The sequence below is a fragment of the Phacochoerus africanus genome, chromosome 12 (assembly GCF_016906955.1).
Source record: "Phacochoerus africanus isolate WHEZ1 chromosome 12, ROS_Pafr_v1, whole genome shotgun sequence".
Lineage (NCBI taxonomy): Eukaryota > Metazoa > Chordata > Mammalia > Artiodactyla > Suidae > Phacochoerus > Phacochoerus africanus.
The window spans coordinates 31615831-31632616 of NC_062555.1; the positions used below are offsets into that span (position 1 = coordinate 31615831).

The window sequence follows — 16786 nt, forward strand, 5'->3', positions numbered from 1 at the left end:
TAGAACTATGTAAATATAAATTTTATGTGCACTGGGAAACAAAGAAATTCATGTGACAATTTATTATGATATCACTTTATTGCAGTGGTACGGAAATGAACCCGCAATATCTCTGGGTTATGCCTATATGTTCCTAATTACGATAATTCATAATTCAATCTGTTCATCTATCCAAGATGATATACAGTCATAGCTCTAACATAACCTGTCAAATTCTATGAAACAAAGATATGTGATATGTCTATTTTATTGAAGAATCTCGTCTAACTTCCATAAACCATGACTAAATTTATAAGCTCTAATTATGGATTAGCTTTACTTAATTCACTAAATCCACTAACAAATTTAAAGAAAAATCCTTACATCCATTTTAAATAATCTACGCTACCTCCTAACAGATTATTCACCTATCCCCCAAAACGTAAGCTGAAATGAAAATAAATTTGAATTTAGTTGAGAATACGTACTAACTAGAGGGGCTAACTAAAAACCACTGACAATATTTTAGCTCATTATATTAAGGTAATACTAGCAGTAATGTGTCAACATCCAAAAGGCAGAAGAGAGAGAGAGAGAAAGAATGTAAAGAACAGTACGAATGGATTTTATGTGCCAGGACTGTACATAAATGGCATTCATCACTTCCACCCTCATTTCTGTTAACAAGTTCAAGACATGCAAGGGGGACTGGGAAATATTCTTTGTCATTTGGCCACAACTCCGAGAAGGCAATGAGAATACATAATTTTGGGATAGATTTAGCCATCTCTATCACTCATACTAGCATAGTAGAGGTCTAGCAAAATCTTAATTCACTGAAAGAGAACAACATATTTACCATGCACCTTATAAAACTAATCTGAAAAAAACAGAAGATGCTTTGATGTGGAATAGTTCTAAAATTATGGTTAAAGATGAACAGAACAACAACAGGGAGTTCCTTTCATGGCTCAGCAGGAAGGAACCCAACTAACATTCATGAGGACACGGTTTCCATCCCTGGTTTTGCTCAGTGGGCTAAGGATCCAGCATTGCCATGAGCTGTGGTGTAGGTTGCAGATATGGCTCAGATCCTGTGTTGCTATGGCTGTGGTGTAGGCTGGCAACTACAGCTTCAACTGGTCCCCTGGCCTGGGAACTTCCATATGCCGTGGGTGTAGCCCTAAAAAGGAAAAAAAAAAAAAAAAAAAAAAAGAACAACAAAAAAAACCCCTAAATTTAAATCAGCCACCTGAAAGAATAGCAAAAGACCAAAAACTGCATTTCAGAAATGAAATATCACTCTGGGAAAGCTTTGTTTTTACAGGCATTCCTTTCTAAACTCTGTCAGGCAAACATTTTTATAGGCTATCTTTCCTCACACACAGTCAAGTTCATGATATACAACAAAAATCAGAGACAGGGAAATAATGCAACAAACCTTTTCTTAGACCAATAGGAAAGGCATAGCAAAAATTGTCTATTTCTTACAGGATTAAAAAAAAAAAAAACCCTACATTTTTATTTTTCATCTCCCTGGGAGATAAAAAGGTACAAGTACTTTGGAATAATACTTCAAAAGGTATATTTTTGCTTGCTTTAAACAACAGAAACAACAAAGTCCTATTTTGAAAGGGGGCCTAGCCCATTTATCTTTACAAAATGTGGGTTCTAAAACCTGAACTACATGCCAAAACAAGAAAAGTAACTTATCTTTAAAAGGCTAGGATATTTTTGTTTCTGTTTTAAAGGGTTTGTGGCTCTGGAGGTTGATTTGCCTTTCACATTGGATATTATGGCATTTTCTCCATGAATGAAAACAAAGATGATGGTTTTCTTTATTACTATATTCCTAAATGAACAACATGGCTTGTGACTTAAAGAAGCTTTAAATGTTAGTGTAGCTTTTGAATCAACTGAAGATCATATTATCCAAAAAACAGTATTGCTGATAACCTAAAAAGCTATAATTACCAGCAATGCTACCATTTCTCAGGATTGAGGTTTACTAGCCCTATATTTTAAAAACATTATTTATAATATCAAATTATATAAAAACAAAAATTCAAAGAAAATCTTCATAGTTTGCAAAATTCTCTCTATGCTCAAAAACTACTAATACTATCTTTTTTCACATAGTAGATGGGGAAATAAATATGTAAAAATATCTGTACTTATTTAAAAGTCGTGTTTTAAGACTGTGTCTGTGAAAACTAATTACCAAATCAATATTTAAAAAATCATTTTGATTCAATGAATGAATTCTCCTTTTACGATAAATCTTTTAAACATTGTACCGGAGCTATAGTATCAATGAAAAAAGAAACAAAAAAAATCTCAATGTCCTAACTGATTTCACTCAAAGTAGTTCTAAATTTCAGTGAATTTTCAAAAGCAAACCCAACAGACAGCAAAGAATGAAAATACCAACTTCCCTGACACCCCAGGGTAGCCTTGCTTCCCCACTTAATTCCACTGGAATATCAGACTGGATGATAGCCCCTTGACTACATTTCTTTTCATCATCATTTGTGAACTCTGTGAGGGTAGTGACCATGCTAAGTAGTTACATTAGGCTCTTCAGTGCCTATCACAGGGCCTGGCCCACACTAAGCGCTTAATAAATGTCAACTAATTGAACAAATGAATAAAGTTAATTAAAAGCTGAGCAAAAGTTCTAAGAGGAAGGCAGCAAAGGGTAGAGAAAGAAGGGGGAAAAAGTACTAGAACGGAAACGAAAATAGTTACTTCCTGTAAATGACCTTAGACAGGGAAGCCATTTAGTAGTCCTGTGCCTCCATTTCTTCATTTAGTATATAAGGAAGCTGAACAAGATTATCTCCAATATCACTTCCATTTCTGAAATTTTACCAAAAATGATCATCTTATGTATAAATATTCCCATAGACTAAACACACTCTTAACCAACCTTCATCGTACCAACTTCATTGTATTAACAAGTTTTCCGTCCCTTCTGAAAAACATACAGTCTGAGCAAAGGTTCTCAAACTTTAGTGGGACTCAAATTGCCTGTGTTTGTTAAATCACAGATTGTTAGGCCCCACTCCCGCTGCTTCTCATTCAGTACATCTTGGATAAGACCCAAGAACTTACAATCCTGAATAAGTTTCAGGGGATGTTGATGCTGCTGGTCCAGAAATTACACTTTTGAGAAACACTGCCCCATAGTAAATGCCCATTCAACTCTCTTCCCATCACCTGAGCTATTTGATTATCAAAGGTCAGTTTCCCGGAGTTCCTGTCGTGGCACAGTGATTAACAAATTTGACTAGGAACCATGAGGTTGTGGGTTCGATCCCTGGCCTTGCTCAGTGGGTTAAGGATCCAGCGTTGCTGTAAGCTGTGGTGTAGGTCACAGACGTGGCTCGGATCCCCCGTTGCTGTGGCCCTGGTATAGGCAGGCGACTACAGCTCCGATTAGACCCCTAGCCTGGGAACCTCCATGTGCTGCAGGAAGCGGCCCTAGAAAAGGCAAAAAGACAGGAAAAAAAAAAGGTCAGTTTCCAAAATTTATATATTCTAGTTGAAACAGTTGAATATTATGCAAATGTACAGAGGAAAGTCACTTCAAATTACCTGCTGGAGTTCCCATCATGGCTCACAGGTTATGAACCTGACTAGTGTCCATGAGGATGCAGGTTCGATCCTTGGCCTTGCTCAGTGGGTTAAGGATGAGAAGCTGCTGTGAGCCATGGTGTAGGTCACAGACGTGGCTCGGATCCCGAGTTGCTGTGGCTATGGCATAGGTCAGCAGCTACAGCTCTGATTGGACCCCTAGCCTGGGAACATCCATATGCTGCAGGTGTGGCTGCCGCCCCCACCCCCAAATTACATGTTGAATTAGGTGTGAGAATTCTGTAAAATACTCAGAAATTTTGATAAAAATCCGTAATTTTGTATTCTTTCCCAATTTAACTTCTTAGTTCAATTAAAAACTAAAAGTGAAAATAGTAGTGATAAATTATAGGTGTTAAAAAAGCCACAGGCACAAATGGACATGAGGAAACTTTTGGAGTGATATATTATCTTGATTGTGGTACTTCTGTGTCATTTCATGGGTGCATATACATGTAAAACTTATCAAATTGTACACTATACATTTATGCATTTTATTGTATGTCAATTATACCTTAATAAAATATATAAACAACCTACAAACTTACACATATACGCACACTCAAAAAACCAAATTTTGTGAGAATATGGAGCAATCCTAATTTTCATACCTTGTTGATAGGAATGCAAAATAGCTCAAACACTTTAGAAAAAGGTTTGGCAATTTCATATAACCTAAACGAAAACAGCATATGACCAAGTAATTCCATTCCTAATTTTTTTTTTTTTGTCTTTTTCCCATTTCTTGGGCCACTTCCGTGGCATATGGAGGTTCCTAGGCTAGGGGTCCAATCGGAGCTGTAGCTGCCGGCCTACACCACAGCCACAGCAACTCGGGATCTGAGCCACGTCTTCGACCTATACCACAGCTCACGGCAACGCTGGATCCTTAACCCACTGAGCAAGGCCAGGGATCGAACCTGCAACCTCACGGTCCCTAGTTGGACTCGTTAACCACTGAGCCACGATGGGAACTCCTCCATTCCTAATTATTACCAAAGAGACATGAATACACAAGAGCTTGTTCAAGAAAATTCTTAACAGTTTTATTTCTAATAGCTAAAAACTAGGAATAGCCCAGGTATCCGCAAGCAGGAGAATGGGTCAACAGAATACAGCATTCATACAACTCAGAAATACTACCCAGTAATAACAAGAAACAAGCTACCTACGAACTCAATAACAAGATAAATCTCAAAATATTATGCTAAGTAAAAGAAGCCTTTTTAAAGAGTACATCTTTATGATCCCATTTATATGAAAAGGTAAAACTAAATTACGGTATAAAAAATAGAAAAAGAGGAGTTCCCGTAGTGGCGCAGTGGTTAACGAATCTGACTAGGAACCATGAGGTTGGGGGTTCGATCCCTGCTCTTGCTCAGTGGGTTAACAATCCGGCGTTGCCGTGAGCTGTGGTGTAGGTTGCAGACGCAGCTCGGATCCCACATTGCTGTGGCTCTGGCGTAGGCCGGTGGCTACAGCTCCGATTCCACCCCTAGCCTGGGAACCTCCATATGCCGCGGGAGCGGCCCAAGAAATAGCAACAACAACAATAACAACAACAACAAAAAAGACAAAAAAAAAAAAAAAAGATTGGCTCTTGGGTGTGGTGTCAGGAAGGAACTTGAAGATATTTTCTGGAGTGATGGTAATGCTATCTTGAAAGAGCTTACACAGATCAGCTGGCTTACACAGATATATGTATTTGTCAAAACTCATGGAATTGTGGGTACACTTAAGATTTGTGCATTTCACGAGTTCCTGTCATGGTTCAGCGGAAATGAATCTGACTAGTATCCATGAGGATGCAGGTTAGATCCCTGGCCTCGCTCAGTTAAGGATCCGGCAATGCTGTGAGGTGTGGTGTAGGTCACAGATGTGACTCGGATCCTGTGTTGCTGTGGCTCTGGTGTAGGCCGGCGGCCATGGCTCCAACTGAACCCCTAGCCTGGGAACCTCCATATGCTGCAGATGTGGTCGTAAGATTAAAAAAAAAAAAAAAAGATTTGTGCCTTTCATTGTAAATCTCACTTCAAGATGAAAAAAAAAAAAAAAAAAGAATTATAATTAAACCCTAGCTAACAATATGCATGCTCTCAAATATTTATACATAAAACACAGAGTTCCCATTGTGGTTCATCGAGTTAAGAACCCGACATAGTCGCCTCCGTGAGGATGCAAGTTTGATCTCTGGCCTCAGTGTAGGCTGCAAATGCAGCTTGGGTCCAGTGCAGCCACGGCTGCAGCAGAGGCCTGCAGCTACAGCTCCAATTCGACCCCTAGCCCAGGAACTTCCATATGCCATAGGGTGGCCCTAAAAAGAAAAAAGAAAGAAAAAAATACTAACATCTGTCACTTTAAAATTCAACAAAAGATGGTGGAATAAATGGACAAATATATGATAAAGCCATGTATAATGAAAGGTTAACAGAATCTAGGTGGTGAGTATAGGGTATTCATTGCATAATTCTTCCAGTTCTTTTATATGGTTGAAAAACTTCATATAAAGATGTTGAGGAAAAATCACTTTGCAATACTAGGGATTCCAATTTTTGCATATTTATGCATGTCTGTGTATTCATGGATCTTTAAGCCAATGAGCAAGGCCAGGGATTGAACCCGTATCCTTATGGATACTAGCTGGGTTCTTAGCCTGCTGAACCACAACAGGAACTGCAAGAATGTAAAATACAAAATTTACCTACTTTTCAATTAGAAATGAGGAGAGCAAACATTTTTAGTACATAAAACAAGCTTTTTGAGAAAGAAAAAAAGCTCAATTTCATACAATGTCCAAGTTAGAATATAAGACGGGGAAAACTTAAGGGATGAGATCAGAAAAAAAGGAAAAAGAAATGAAAAAAGTTAACAGCATAGGCAAAGAGTAATTGCCAATGGTCTATTTTTATAGACCATTTTCACCTAACGCTACCGCATCTTGAAACTCGGGTGCACTCAATAACTAAGGTTCACATCTCTTCAATTGGCTTGGTCATTCCATCTATAGAAGCTCTATCTGAAACAGATCTCCCAAAACCACCTGTTCACAGAGAAATTATTCTGAGTTACAAGAATAATAACTAGAGAACCAGTCCCGAAGGATAAGACAAATCCAGCTATGTATCAAATTAGTATAAAAACTATTTCCTAATCTTCAGAAGATGAGCCCTCAGACTTTCATGGCAGCACATAACTCAAAGCCTTCCAATGATTTGGAAGTGTGTCAGTTAATATACAATTGTGCAGGGGAATAACTTTTAAAAGAACCTTATAAAATGTAAAATATAAGGAATTTCTTTGTAATATAAGCTTCAGAGATGAAAGCTTAATTTGAGCCTAAAATGTGCAGAGGATTTGAACTGTATTTAGTAATTTTAGGGGGGGGGTTCCCAAACTGCAAGTCACTTTTTGTAAGCACCTGCATATTTCTGTGAAGAAGAACCGGCATTACTAGTTAAAGGTGTGTGGCAAAGAACATTCTAGCATAGGCAAAAACAGTAAAAGTATATGTAAAGATAGAAGGGCTTTATGATTTACTTTCCTCTAGTATCCATCTGCATATCCTGGTCACAGATGGTAGTTTCCAAAAGCCTCCTTTCTTTATTCTTGGAAAAGGATTCTGAGAAAGTAAATTTGTTTATTCCACAAGCAATTATTTAACAGCTTCAGTGTGCAAGCCTAGAACCATGTACATTGCCTGAGCATAAAGCAACAGAGATTACAGCTAATATTAATACACTGATTACTGAGGGACTTAAATTTTACCCTAGCTTTTTACATGAGAGCTTTCTTTATACACAGTTCCATTACAAGTCTATTTTCAAATGTTAATTTTCTACTTACCTTTGAATTCTACTAATGGCAGAAGTATCATGAAGAATAAAATAGCTTAAATTCAATCATAAAGAAGGAAACACAGAAGGACTTAATCGCAAACTAGACACACACTCCTGAAAATTCAGAGTAATTATTTAGTATAAAGTCAAGATTCAGAAATCTAATCTTTTTGGATTAAAAACCTTTGTAGTAGACATCTTCTGACAGGACTCCCAATAATTGTCACTTCTTCCCCAACCCTATTTAATCCCCCCGCCCTTGAGTAGGGGCTAAAACTTGCAACCTGCCTCTAATAGAGTGAACATGGCAAAAGTGAAGGGCTGATTCTTTTGTGATTAGGTTACAAAAGACTATGACTTCTGTCTCACTAGGACTCTCATTTGTTCTCCCTGTTAAATCTGCTTCCACGTTGTGAGACACTCCATGAAGAGGCCCATGTGGCGAGGAACCATGGAACAGCTTCACGGGTAGCTCCCAAGAAACCGAGGCCTCAGTCTAACATCCCACAAGGAACTGAATCCTGCAACAATCAAATGAGCTTGGAAAGGAATTCTCCCAAGCCCAAACATGAAACGACTGTGGTCTTGTGAGCAGCAGAGCCAAAAGACCCAACTAAAAGGTACCTGGATTCCTCACCCACAGAAAGCATAATACGACAAACGTGTATTGTTTTAAGCTGCTACACTTGGGGATAATTTGTTATATAGCAATAGATAATGAACATAGAGCCCATCTGCAGAAAAGTCTCTACATGCACAAATTCAGGCACACATTTTAGAGAACCAGAAGGCGAAGCCCACCAATACAACTCCTAGTGGGCCAGAGATCCCAGACTGAGAAACTTCTGCTATGATAAACTGCAAACAATATGCACAAAAGGCCTGCAGTAAGTCAATTTAACCATGCTATGTAGCTTAACAAATGTCAGAATGCTTTCCTTCCATGCGGTAGTACTAAAAAAGTTAAATTATTCTAGATAGAATTGATATCTTAATACTAGTATCACCAAAGGTAAAATCAAGTCAAATTACAATAAAACATTATTTTAAATAACATATTTTATAGGTACAAATAAGTATTAAGGATAAAATACTGACGAAACACCATCCTTAAGTAGTGAGACATCCTTAAGTGGGTAGGTGAGATATACACAAACATACACACCCACACAAAACAGTTATAAGAAGATCGGGCGGGACTTCCCAGTGTGGCTCAGTGGTTAACAAATCCGACTAGGAACCATGAGGTTGCGGGTTCAATCCCTGGCCTTGCTCAGTGGGTTAAGGATCCGGCGTTGCCATGAGCTGTGGCGTAGGTTGCAGACTCGGCTCGGATCCCGAGTTGCTGTGGCTGTGGTGTAGGCCGGCAGCTATAGCTCCGATTTGACCCCTAGTCTGGGAACCCCCATATGACGTGGGAAGCAGCCCAAGAAATAGCAAAAAGACCAAAAAAAAAAAAAAAAAAGAAGAAGAAGAAGATCGGGGCTACAAACAGAAATTTGAATATGGTATCCATTCGTGTACATGATATGCATGACATAATATGTATGACTTTACTGAGTTTTAATAATAAAGTAATAAAAATAAATACCTGTACTGTTTTTCCAAGTCCCATGTCATCACCAAGAATACACCCTCTTCCTTGGATGAAGTGTCCATAGAGAAACTGGGCTCCTTCCCGTTGGTAGTCTCTCAAATACCTATTAATAGTGTAAGGAATAGAGGCTCCATCTTCAGATAATTGAAAAGCAACAGCAGATGATGGAAATTGCCGGTCTGGGAAATAAGGTTTTTCCAAATCTTCATCATCAAATATAAAATTCCTAGAGTACTCTTTAACAGATTTTACTTCTTGAAGTCTTTTAAGAGGCACTTTCCTTTCTTGAAAATCTGAATATAAGATGACTGCAAATGACTCGCCATTTTCATCCACTGTGATAGATTTTATGCTTGCTTCACAAAGTTTTTCATTATTTGGAGACGGGGCAAGACATCTTTCTCCTGGATGCCATATAGCTATAATAATAAAGAAGAAAATAAGGTTTCCAAATCTAACTTATAAAGGAACACCTCCTTTATCTGCTGCTTTGAGGAAAAAAAAAAAAGTACCTCACATAAATATCCTTTCCAAAATCTGAAACAAGATAAATTATACTCATAATATGTACAGCTATTTTCCTAAAATATATTATCAGATGTCCTCCTATAATAACAGAATAAAGGGTACATAATTAATGTCCAGTTGTTCTCGCTCTGGCTGTATGTCATAATCTCCCCATACACGCTTAGATGTCTGTTGATACTGATTCAGTGGGTGTGAGCAATGGACATTTGGTTTTATTATGTGTTTGGTTGTTATCGTTGAATTCAAAGGCTGGCTCTGATGCACAGCCAGGGTTGAGAACCACTGACTTAAAGATTCATGGTGACTCATGAACATGATGTATACCATTACTGACATGGCAGAGTAATAGTGAAAGAATTTGGTAATAAGTAAGCTAAAATCCTCTGAACAGCAATATTTTCTGTGAGTCTTCTGTCTACCCTTTTAGTTATTTCTTCTTTCTCTGAAGACAGATGTTTCTTCTCACTGTCAACATTGCTGCTTTTAAAACATGGCTTGGATACAACTAACCAGGGGAATCTCCGGTACAACTACAGAGTGACACGTACTAGCCTTTTCCCTTCTAGATTTTGAAGAGTTGAGGGTCTTAAAAAAAGAGATGAATTCCAAGATCTCCTTCTGCTAAGGTTCTTTTATTCTTTGAAGAGTCTAACTTCTCTCTATCTATGAATTTATTCTGTGCTTAATTATACAGCTATTTCATTTTCTATTTAGAAAATACAACACTATGAATGGGGAGAGGAGTCTCTACAGAGTATACTATTGGTACAATTAAAAGGTACCAAATAGGGTGTTTCCCATCGTGGTTCAGTGGGTTATGCACCTGACTAGTATCCATAAAGGATGTGGGTTCAATTCCTGGCCTCGCTCAGTTAAGGATAGGTCACAGATGTCATGGCTCTGGCTGGCAGCTGGAGCTCCAATTTGACCCCTAGCCTGGGAACTCCCATATGCCACAGGTGCGGCCCTAAGAAAATTTTTTTTTAATTTTTAAAAGTACCAAATAGAGGAAATTAAGTAAAAATAATTTCCCAAATGGGATTTCTTATAGCAAGAATCCCAGAGGAATTGCATGACTACAATTTTAAGAATACTAGGAATTATTTTTTCGACATATTTCTCATTGAGATCATATCACTGGTAGTTTCCTGGGGCCTTCCTAATGATTTTGAACTAGGTTTTTAAAACACTCATGATTATATTATGACAAGTATGTCTACACTCTCTTTGGCAAGAACAGCTCACTATGCTACTCGTCATCACTTGTTCCTCAAAAGTAAAACCATTATTTTAACTTCAGTGAGGTTGTTTTTACATAACAATCTTTAGTACAGAGAAAAAAAATCTCTTCTCCCACTTTAATCTTTGCATCCAAACTGAGAATTATTACACTATTCTAAAAGACATAGTTTTAATGTGAAAATAAAACCCTGATTCATTGTACAGAGATAACAGGTCAGTGGGCCCTATTTCCATAATAGTACTGTTTAGGCCTTAAAGGCCCTTACAGTAATTATTAACACATTATTTCTGTTTCACATGAGTTGTCGCCTGCCCAGTGGAAATGCCTTATAAATTTTAGACTTCATTCATTCATTTATCATTCAACATACATGAAATAACACTAATTATTTACCAGAGACTGTACCACACAGCGAGCATAAAACGAAGAAAATCAATGTCAAAAATGATAGTGATTAAAACTTGCTCAGAACTAGTCTTTCTAAAGCTCATTAAAAGGCATCACCGTCTAACCAACTTTTCAAGGTAGCAAACTTTTAGTCAGCTCCTATCCCTCTTTTTATATTAATCCCTAATCCAATCCATCAGAATGTCCTGCTGGTTCTTATAAAAAACAAAAACAAAAAAACAAACATAAAAAAAAAATCCCTTTCCTCCCTGATACAATTTCTCTAAACAACTGCTGACAAACTTTTTCTGTAGAGTTAGATTTTAGTTATGTGTTAGTTTAGCTTTTGCAGGCTATACTGTCTTTTGCCCTTATAACAGCAGCCACAGACACATGAACAAAAGAGTCTGACTGTGTTCCAGTAAAACTATCTACTAAGAAACAACTGTCAGGCTGATCATAGTTTCCTATGATCTCTGGCTTCCTCCTAAAGTCCTGCTATAGACTTCTAACCATTTTCTCTGCTGACACTATTTCCCCCGACAATCAATTTTCCACATAGCAGCAAAATTGACTGACTACTTTATCTTTGTCTTTTTTCTTTTTTTCTTTTCTTTTTTTTTTTTTTTTTGGCTTTTTGCCTTTTCTAGGGCCGCTCCCAGGGCATATGGAGGTTTCCAGGCTAGGGGGTCTAATCGGAGCTGTAGCTGCCAGCCTATGCCAGAGTCACAGCAACATGGGATCTGAGACACCTCTGAGACCTACACCACAGCTCTCAGCAGCGCTGGATCCTTAACCCACTGAACAAGGCCAGGGACCGAACCCGTAACCTCATGGTTCCTAGGTGGACTCGTTAACCACTGAGCTACAACAGGAACTCCAAAAATTGACTATTTTAAAATATAAATTATTAGTAAATCTTTAACTTAAAATCTTTTCGTAATTACCCGCTGTTCAAAGAATAAAATCCAAACTCCTAACTATGGCCTATAAACCTCTGTATGATCTTCCCCTACTTATTCTCCAACTTAATCTGTCAATTTTTCCCTTGACTCACACATACTGAGGTCTTCTCTCAGCTACTTTTATGTCATCTCCTCAGAGATTTTGTCTCTGACCACCTTATTTAAAGTAGGGAATCCCACTATTCCATATCCCAGTATTCTATTGCCTCCCTAGCACATATCACAAATATTTAATTATGTTTACTTTTTAAACTCTGCCTCTCCCCTATAAAGTATCTTTTCCAAGAAAATGTCTGTATTGTTCAAAATGTTATCCCCAGGACCAGAACACTCAATAAATGTGAATTTGTTAATGAAAATATCTCCTGGATCTCACAGACCTTGATATCTAACAAGAGAAACAGATACTAAAAAGTTCATAAAGGTGAAATTATAGTAAGCGCTTTGGCAGAACAGGGTGCAAAGAGGTACCAAGGAAAGAGTTCAAAAGGGAAAGAGATCTAAGAAGAGCATCTTGGTCAAAGGGCACATGCAGCATGTGTAAAAACCTCCCCTTCATGTAATTTACAGAAATCTACTTGGTTCCTGAGTTTGGGTTAATTTCTAGAACTAAACAGACTCAGTTGAGTTTGAGCAAAGGCTGAATCTCTCAGTATTCAAACTCCAGAACAAACAGCTGAAAATAGGATCACTGCCTTTTGGACTGAATGGGGATAAGGCTCCTTATGATCTGGTCCCTGTGTTCCTCTTTAACTTCATTTCCTACCCTCTCTCCTGATTTCATTCCAAACTGGCTTCCTTGAGTTAAGCCTGCTCCCATCTTAGGCCCCTGAGATTTCTGTCCCTTTTATCATCATTCTCCCTAAATACAAAAGGGATTCTTTCAGTTCACTCAGATCTCTGCTCATGTGGCATCTCCTCAGAAGTATCTTCTCGGACCACCCAATCTAAAATAGCACTCCCTGCCACTCTCCCTTCTTTCATCCTGCTTGATTCCATTTTCAGAGAAAAACATGAAATATCTATTACTGTTGGTCTCCTCAACTTAAATTTAAGTTTCTCAGAGGAGGGACTTAATTTGTGTTCACTGCTATACCTGAGGCACCTAGGACAATGTTTGACACTCAAACACTTGTCAAATTAACAAATATTTATATATAGCTAATATTTGAGGGCTTAGGTGTGCCAGACATGTGCTTTAGATGTAGTAGTTCATGCAGGCCTTTCGGCAACCATTTCATTACTTCATATATATAATATCATTAGGAATTCCTATTGTGGCTCAGCAGGTTAAGAACTTGACTAGTATCCATGAGGATGCAGGTTGGATCCCTGGCCTCACTCAGTGGGTTAAGGATCTGGCATTGCTATGGCTATGGCGTAGACTAGAAGCGGTAGCTCTGATTCAACCCCTAGCCTGGGAACTTACATATGCTGCAGTGTGGCCCTAAAAAGACAATAATAATAACAATAATAATAATGATGATAATAATTGTTCCATTTTACAAATGGTGAAACAGATAAAGATAACCATGGTCACACAGCTAAAAAGTGACAGAGCTTGGATTTGAACCAAGCTATCTGAAATCGTAGCTACCATGCTGTACCAAGTCACACATGAATGAACAATTAATTCCCTAGAATTGATTACCCCTACCCCTTTTAAATGAGGTTTGAGCATCCCAATTACTCTAATCTCCACTGAGAAACTTCATCTATTTATTTCACCTGCCAGGTTCCTATAGGTATTTATATTTATGATCCCTGAGTTAGTGCCATCAATCCTTAGCCTTCAGAGTTGTGCCTTGCTACTTAAGTCTCTCTGAATTTTAACTCTGAATTCCTCATCTATTTAATGAAATCAATTATCTTCCTCAAAGCAAAACATGTAAATAAGCAATCAGCATATTTCTGGGCACAGAACAGAACCTCAATATCTGGTAGCTTATATCACTATTCATAGTGAAAGCTATTAATTAGGAGGCAAGAAGGCATCCCAGACGACTTGTGGCTGATAACCATACCCTCCTTAAACCCTCTCTCTATTGGTGATCCATTAAAGGTGATCCTGACTGAGTACATCATATATTAAGCTTTTTGTGTAATAAACTGAAATATCTCAGCCTTTTCATCTATTTAATAACAAACTTCTTCCATTCACTGAGAACTAAGACATACAAGAATAAACAATAACAATATCAAACATTTACTTTGTGCTTATTTTGAGCCACTCACTGGGTTGCGTAAGTGCTTGGCCTAACACCATCTCAGCTAATAATCACAAGAACTCAGCCATGATTTCAATTTTACAGATGAGGAAACTACCAAAGTTGCTCAGCAAATGACCGTCATAGTCAACACCAGATCCAAGGGCAGTCTGGCTTCAGAGCGCAGGTTCTCAACACTGAATCGCAAACTGGTTCCAGCCCTGGGGGATGGTGCACAACCTCCACCTGTCACCCAGAGGAGCCACGGCGTAAAACCCCACCCCCCCAAGGGAGCTGGGAGGAAGAAGTCCAACCCCACGCAGTAAAGACAGGTGTCTGGGCGGAGAGGCGAGCTCGGAGGTTATACCTTTGCTGGTGGTTTCCGCGCGGGGTTTCGGGGCAGAGGGATCCATCTGCCCAGGGGGAGGGGCCTGGCAGCCTGGTTGCATTTAACACCTGACAGGCGGCGGAGGACGGCGAGGAGGAGGAGGAGGGGGGCGGGCAGACGGCGACCAACTCCACCTCCAGCCTCCCTCCGTACATCGCTCCCCCGAAGCCCGACGTCACGGGAGAAGAGAGAGCAAATGTGGAGCTTGAGGTGGTCCAGGGATACGGGACGGTGGCGTCCGAGACTGCATCAGAGCCGGAAGCTAGCAAGGCGGCGCTCACCTAGCCGGGGGAGAAGGACAACCGGCGGGAAAATCTCCCCCTTACCCTCCCTCTCAGTATCGGGCCTCCCTTACAGCCCACTGCAACTTCCAACCCGGACTCGGAAAATCCCGCGAGAACGGGCTTCCGAACTGTCATCGAGATCTCACGAGAACCAAAATCTTGGTTCAAGGGGCGGAGCGATCTTCGGGCGTCTTTCCTCTAGGAGGCCTGTAACACAAAGATCCGCGATAGTTGCAAGTATCGCGAGATTTGGTATCGCTGGGCCAGGGGAAGAGCTTGTGCCTTCCGAGAGAGGGAGGAAGGTTTGTTCGTCGGCTTGGACCTAACTGTGGGTCTTATAAGAACGGGGAAGAAAGGTGACGGCCCAGCAGGAGACTGTCGTCCCGGAGATCGTAACCCTCTGGCTTTCATTACGCATTTGGTTTCCTCGTCTTGTTTCCAGCTGCCTAGGAACTTGAGAAAGCGAGCAGTTCCCTTCTGCAGTGCCACCCTAACCGTGTGGACAACCGACGTCAGGACACCCACGAGAGGCATGTTTTCCTAGTCTTATGCTAAAATGGTGTAAATCATAAATAAGTGAATACAAAACATGTGACACATGCCTAAGTTCAAGATAAAGGTATAAATGCTGTAAAAGTGTTTTTTCCATGTACCAGTGGTTTGTGTAACACATTATGGGAAAACACCTAGCAAACCATCGGGCTATTTTGGTAAGGATCTTCAGAGCAGCATACCACTCAGGAGTTAATGGGGACTACTCATGTAATACTTTTACAGATATTGTGCAAAGATTAATCCAAAAATGGTTTCCGCACATGTTATGTACTGTAGGAAATTTCATTGAACTAGATTAGCCTGAATGGGCCTGTATTAATTTCCTATGGCTGTTGTAACCAGTTACCACAAACTTAATGGCTTAAAACAGCTCCAAAGTGTTACAGTTCTGTAAGGCAGAAGCTCTACATGGATCTCATTAGGCTAAAATCAAAGTGTCAGCTGGACTGCCTTTTCCGGAGGCTCTACAGGGGAATGTTTCCTTGTCTCTTCCAGCTTCTAGAGGCTATGCACATTTCTTGGCTCCTGGCCCCCTTCCTTCTGTCTCCAAATCCAGCCGTGTTGCATCTCTCTGACCTTTCCATAGTCACATCTCCCTCTAATTGTAGCTGGGATTATTTGATTTTAAGGTCTTATGTGATAAAATTGAGTCCACTAATAATCCAAGATAATCTTCCCATATCAAGGTCAATACCCTTAATACATCAACAAAGTCCTTTTGCCATATGAAGTAACATATTCATGGGTTCCAAGGATTAGGGTGTGAACATCTTTGGGGGAATCATTCTGCCTACCATAGAGTCTTACTAGGAAGACTATATGGCTCTTTGATCTACAAAGACAGACAAAAAATGAGCATGTTTTCATAAATGCTTCATCTAGAATAGCACTTATTTCTGTTTACCAGCAGCTAAAAATGTTGTATCTAAGAGAAACAAATAGATGCTGGCCCTCACACATAGTTAAGAGGTTAACTCATTTAACCTCAGTGCTTCAATGTCCTCACTCATGACAGCAGAGAGACAAATAATACTAATCTACCCAAAAAGGGTTATTGTAAGAATTAAATAAATAAAACATCTAAAACAATGCCTCATCATAGTAAGGACTTAGTAGTGAATAGCATACATAATTGCAGTATACTGTTGTTATCAATGGAACGCATCTGCTTGAAACCTACA

General features: G+C 39.3%; 1 protein-coding gene across 2 annotated transcripts in view; it reads right to left on the reverse strand.

Annotated features, from left to right (window-relative positions):
• ERCC6L2 (ERCC excision repair 6 like 2) overlaps positions 1–16786 on the reverse strand; it is a 150745-nt gene that overhangs the window by 113243 nt on the left and 20716 nt on the right. Inside the window, exons 1-2 of one of the 2 annotated variants that reach the window (XM_047754775.1) lie at positions 14746–15183; positions 9043–9467 (exon numbers count right to left, since the gene is read on the reverse strand). In XM_047754775.1, the coding sequence (XP_047610731.1) occupies positions 9043–9467; positions 14746–14827 (507 nt within the window). In that variant the 5' untranslated portion in view covers positions 14828–15183. Of the gene's footprint in view, positions 1–9042; positions 9468–14745; positions 15184–16786 lie in introns of those variants that run through there. The other variant, XM_047754776.1, reaches the window with a different exon arrangement.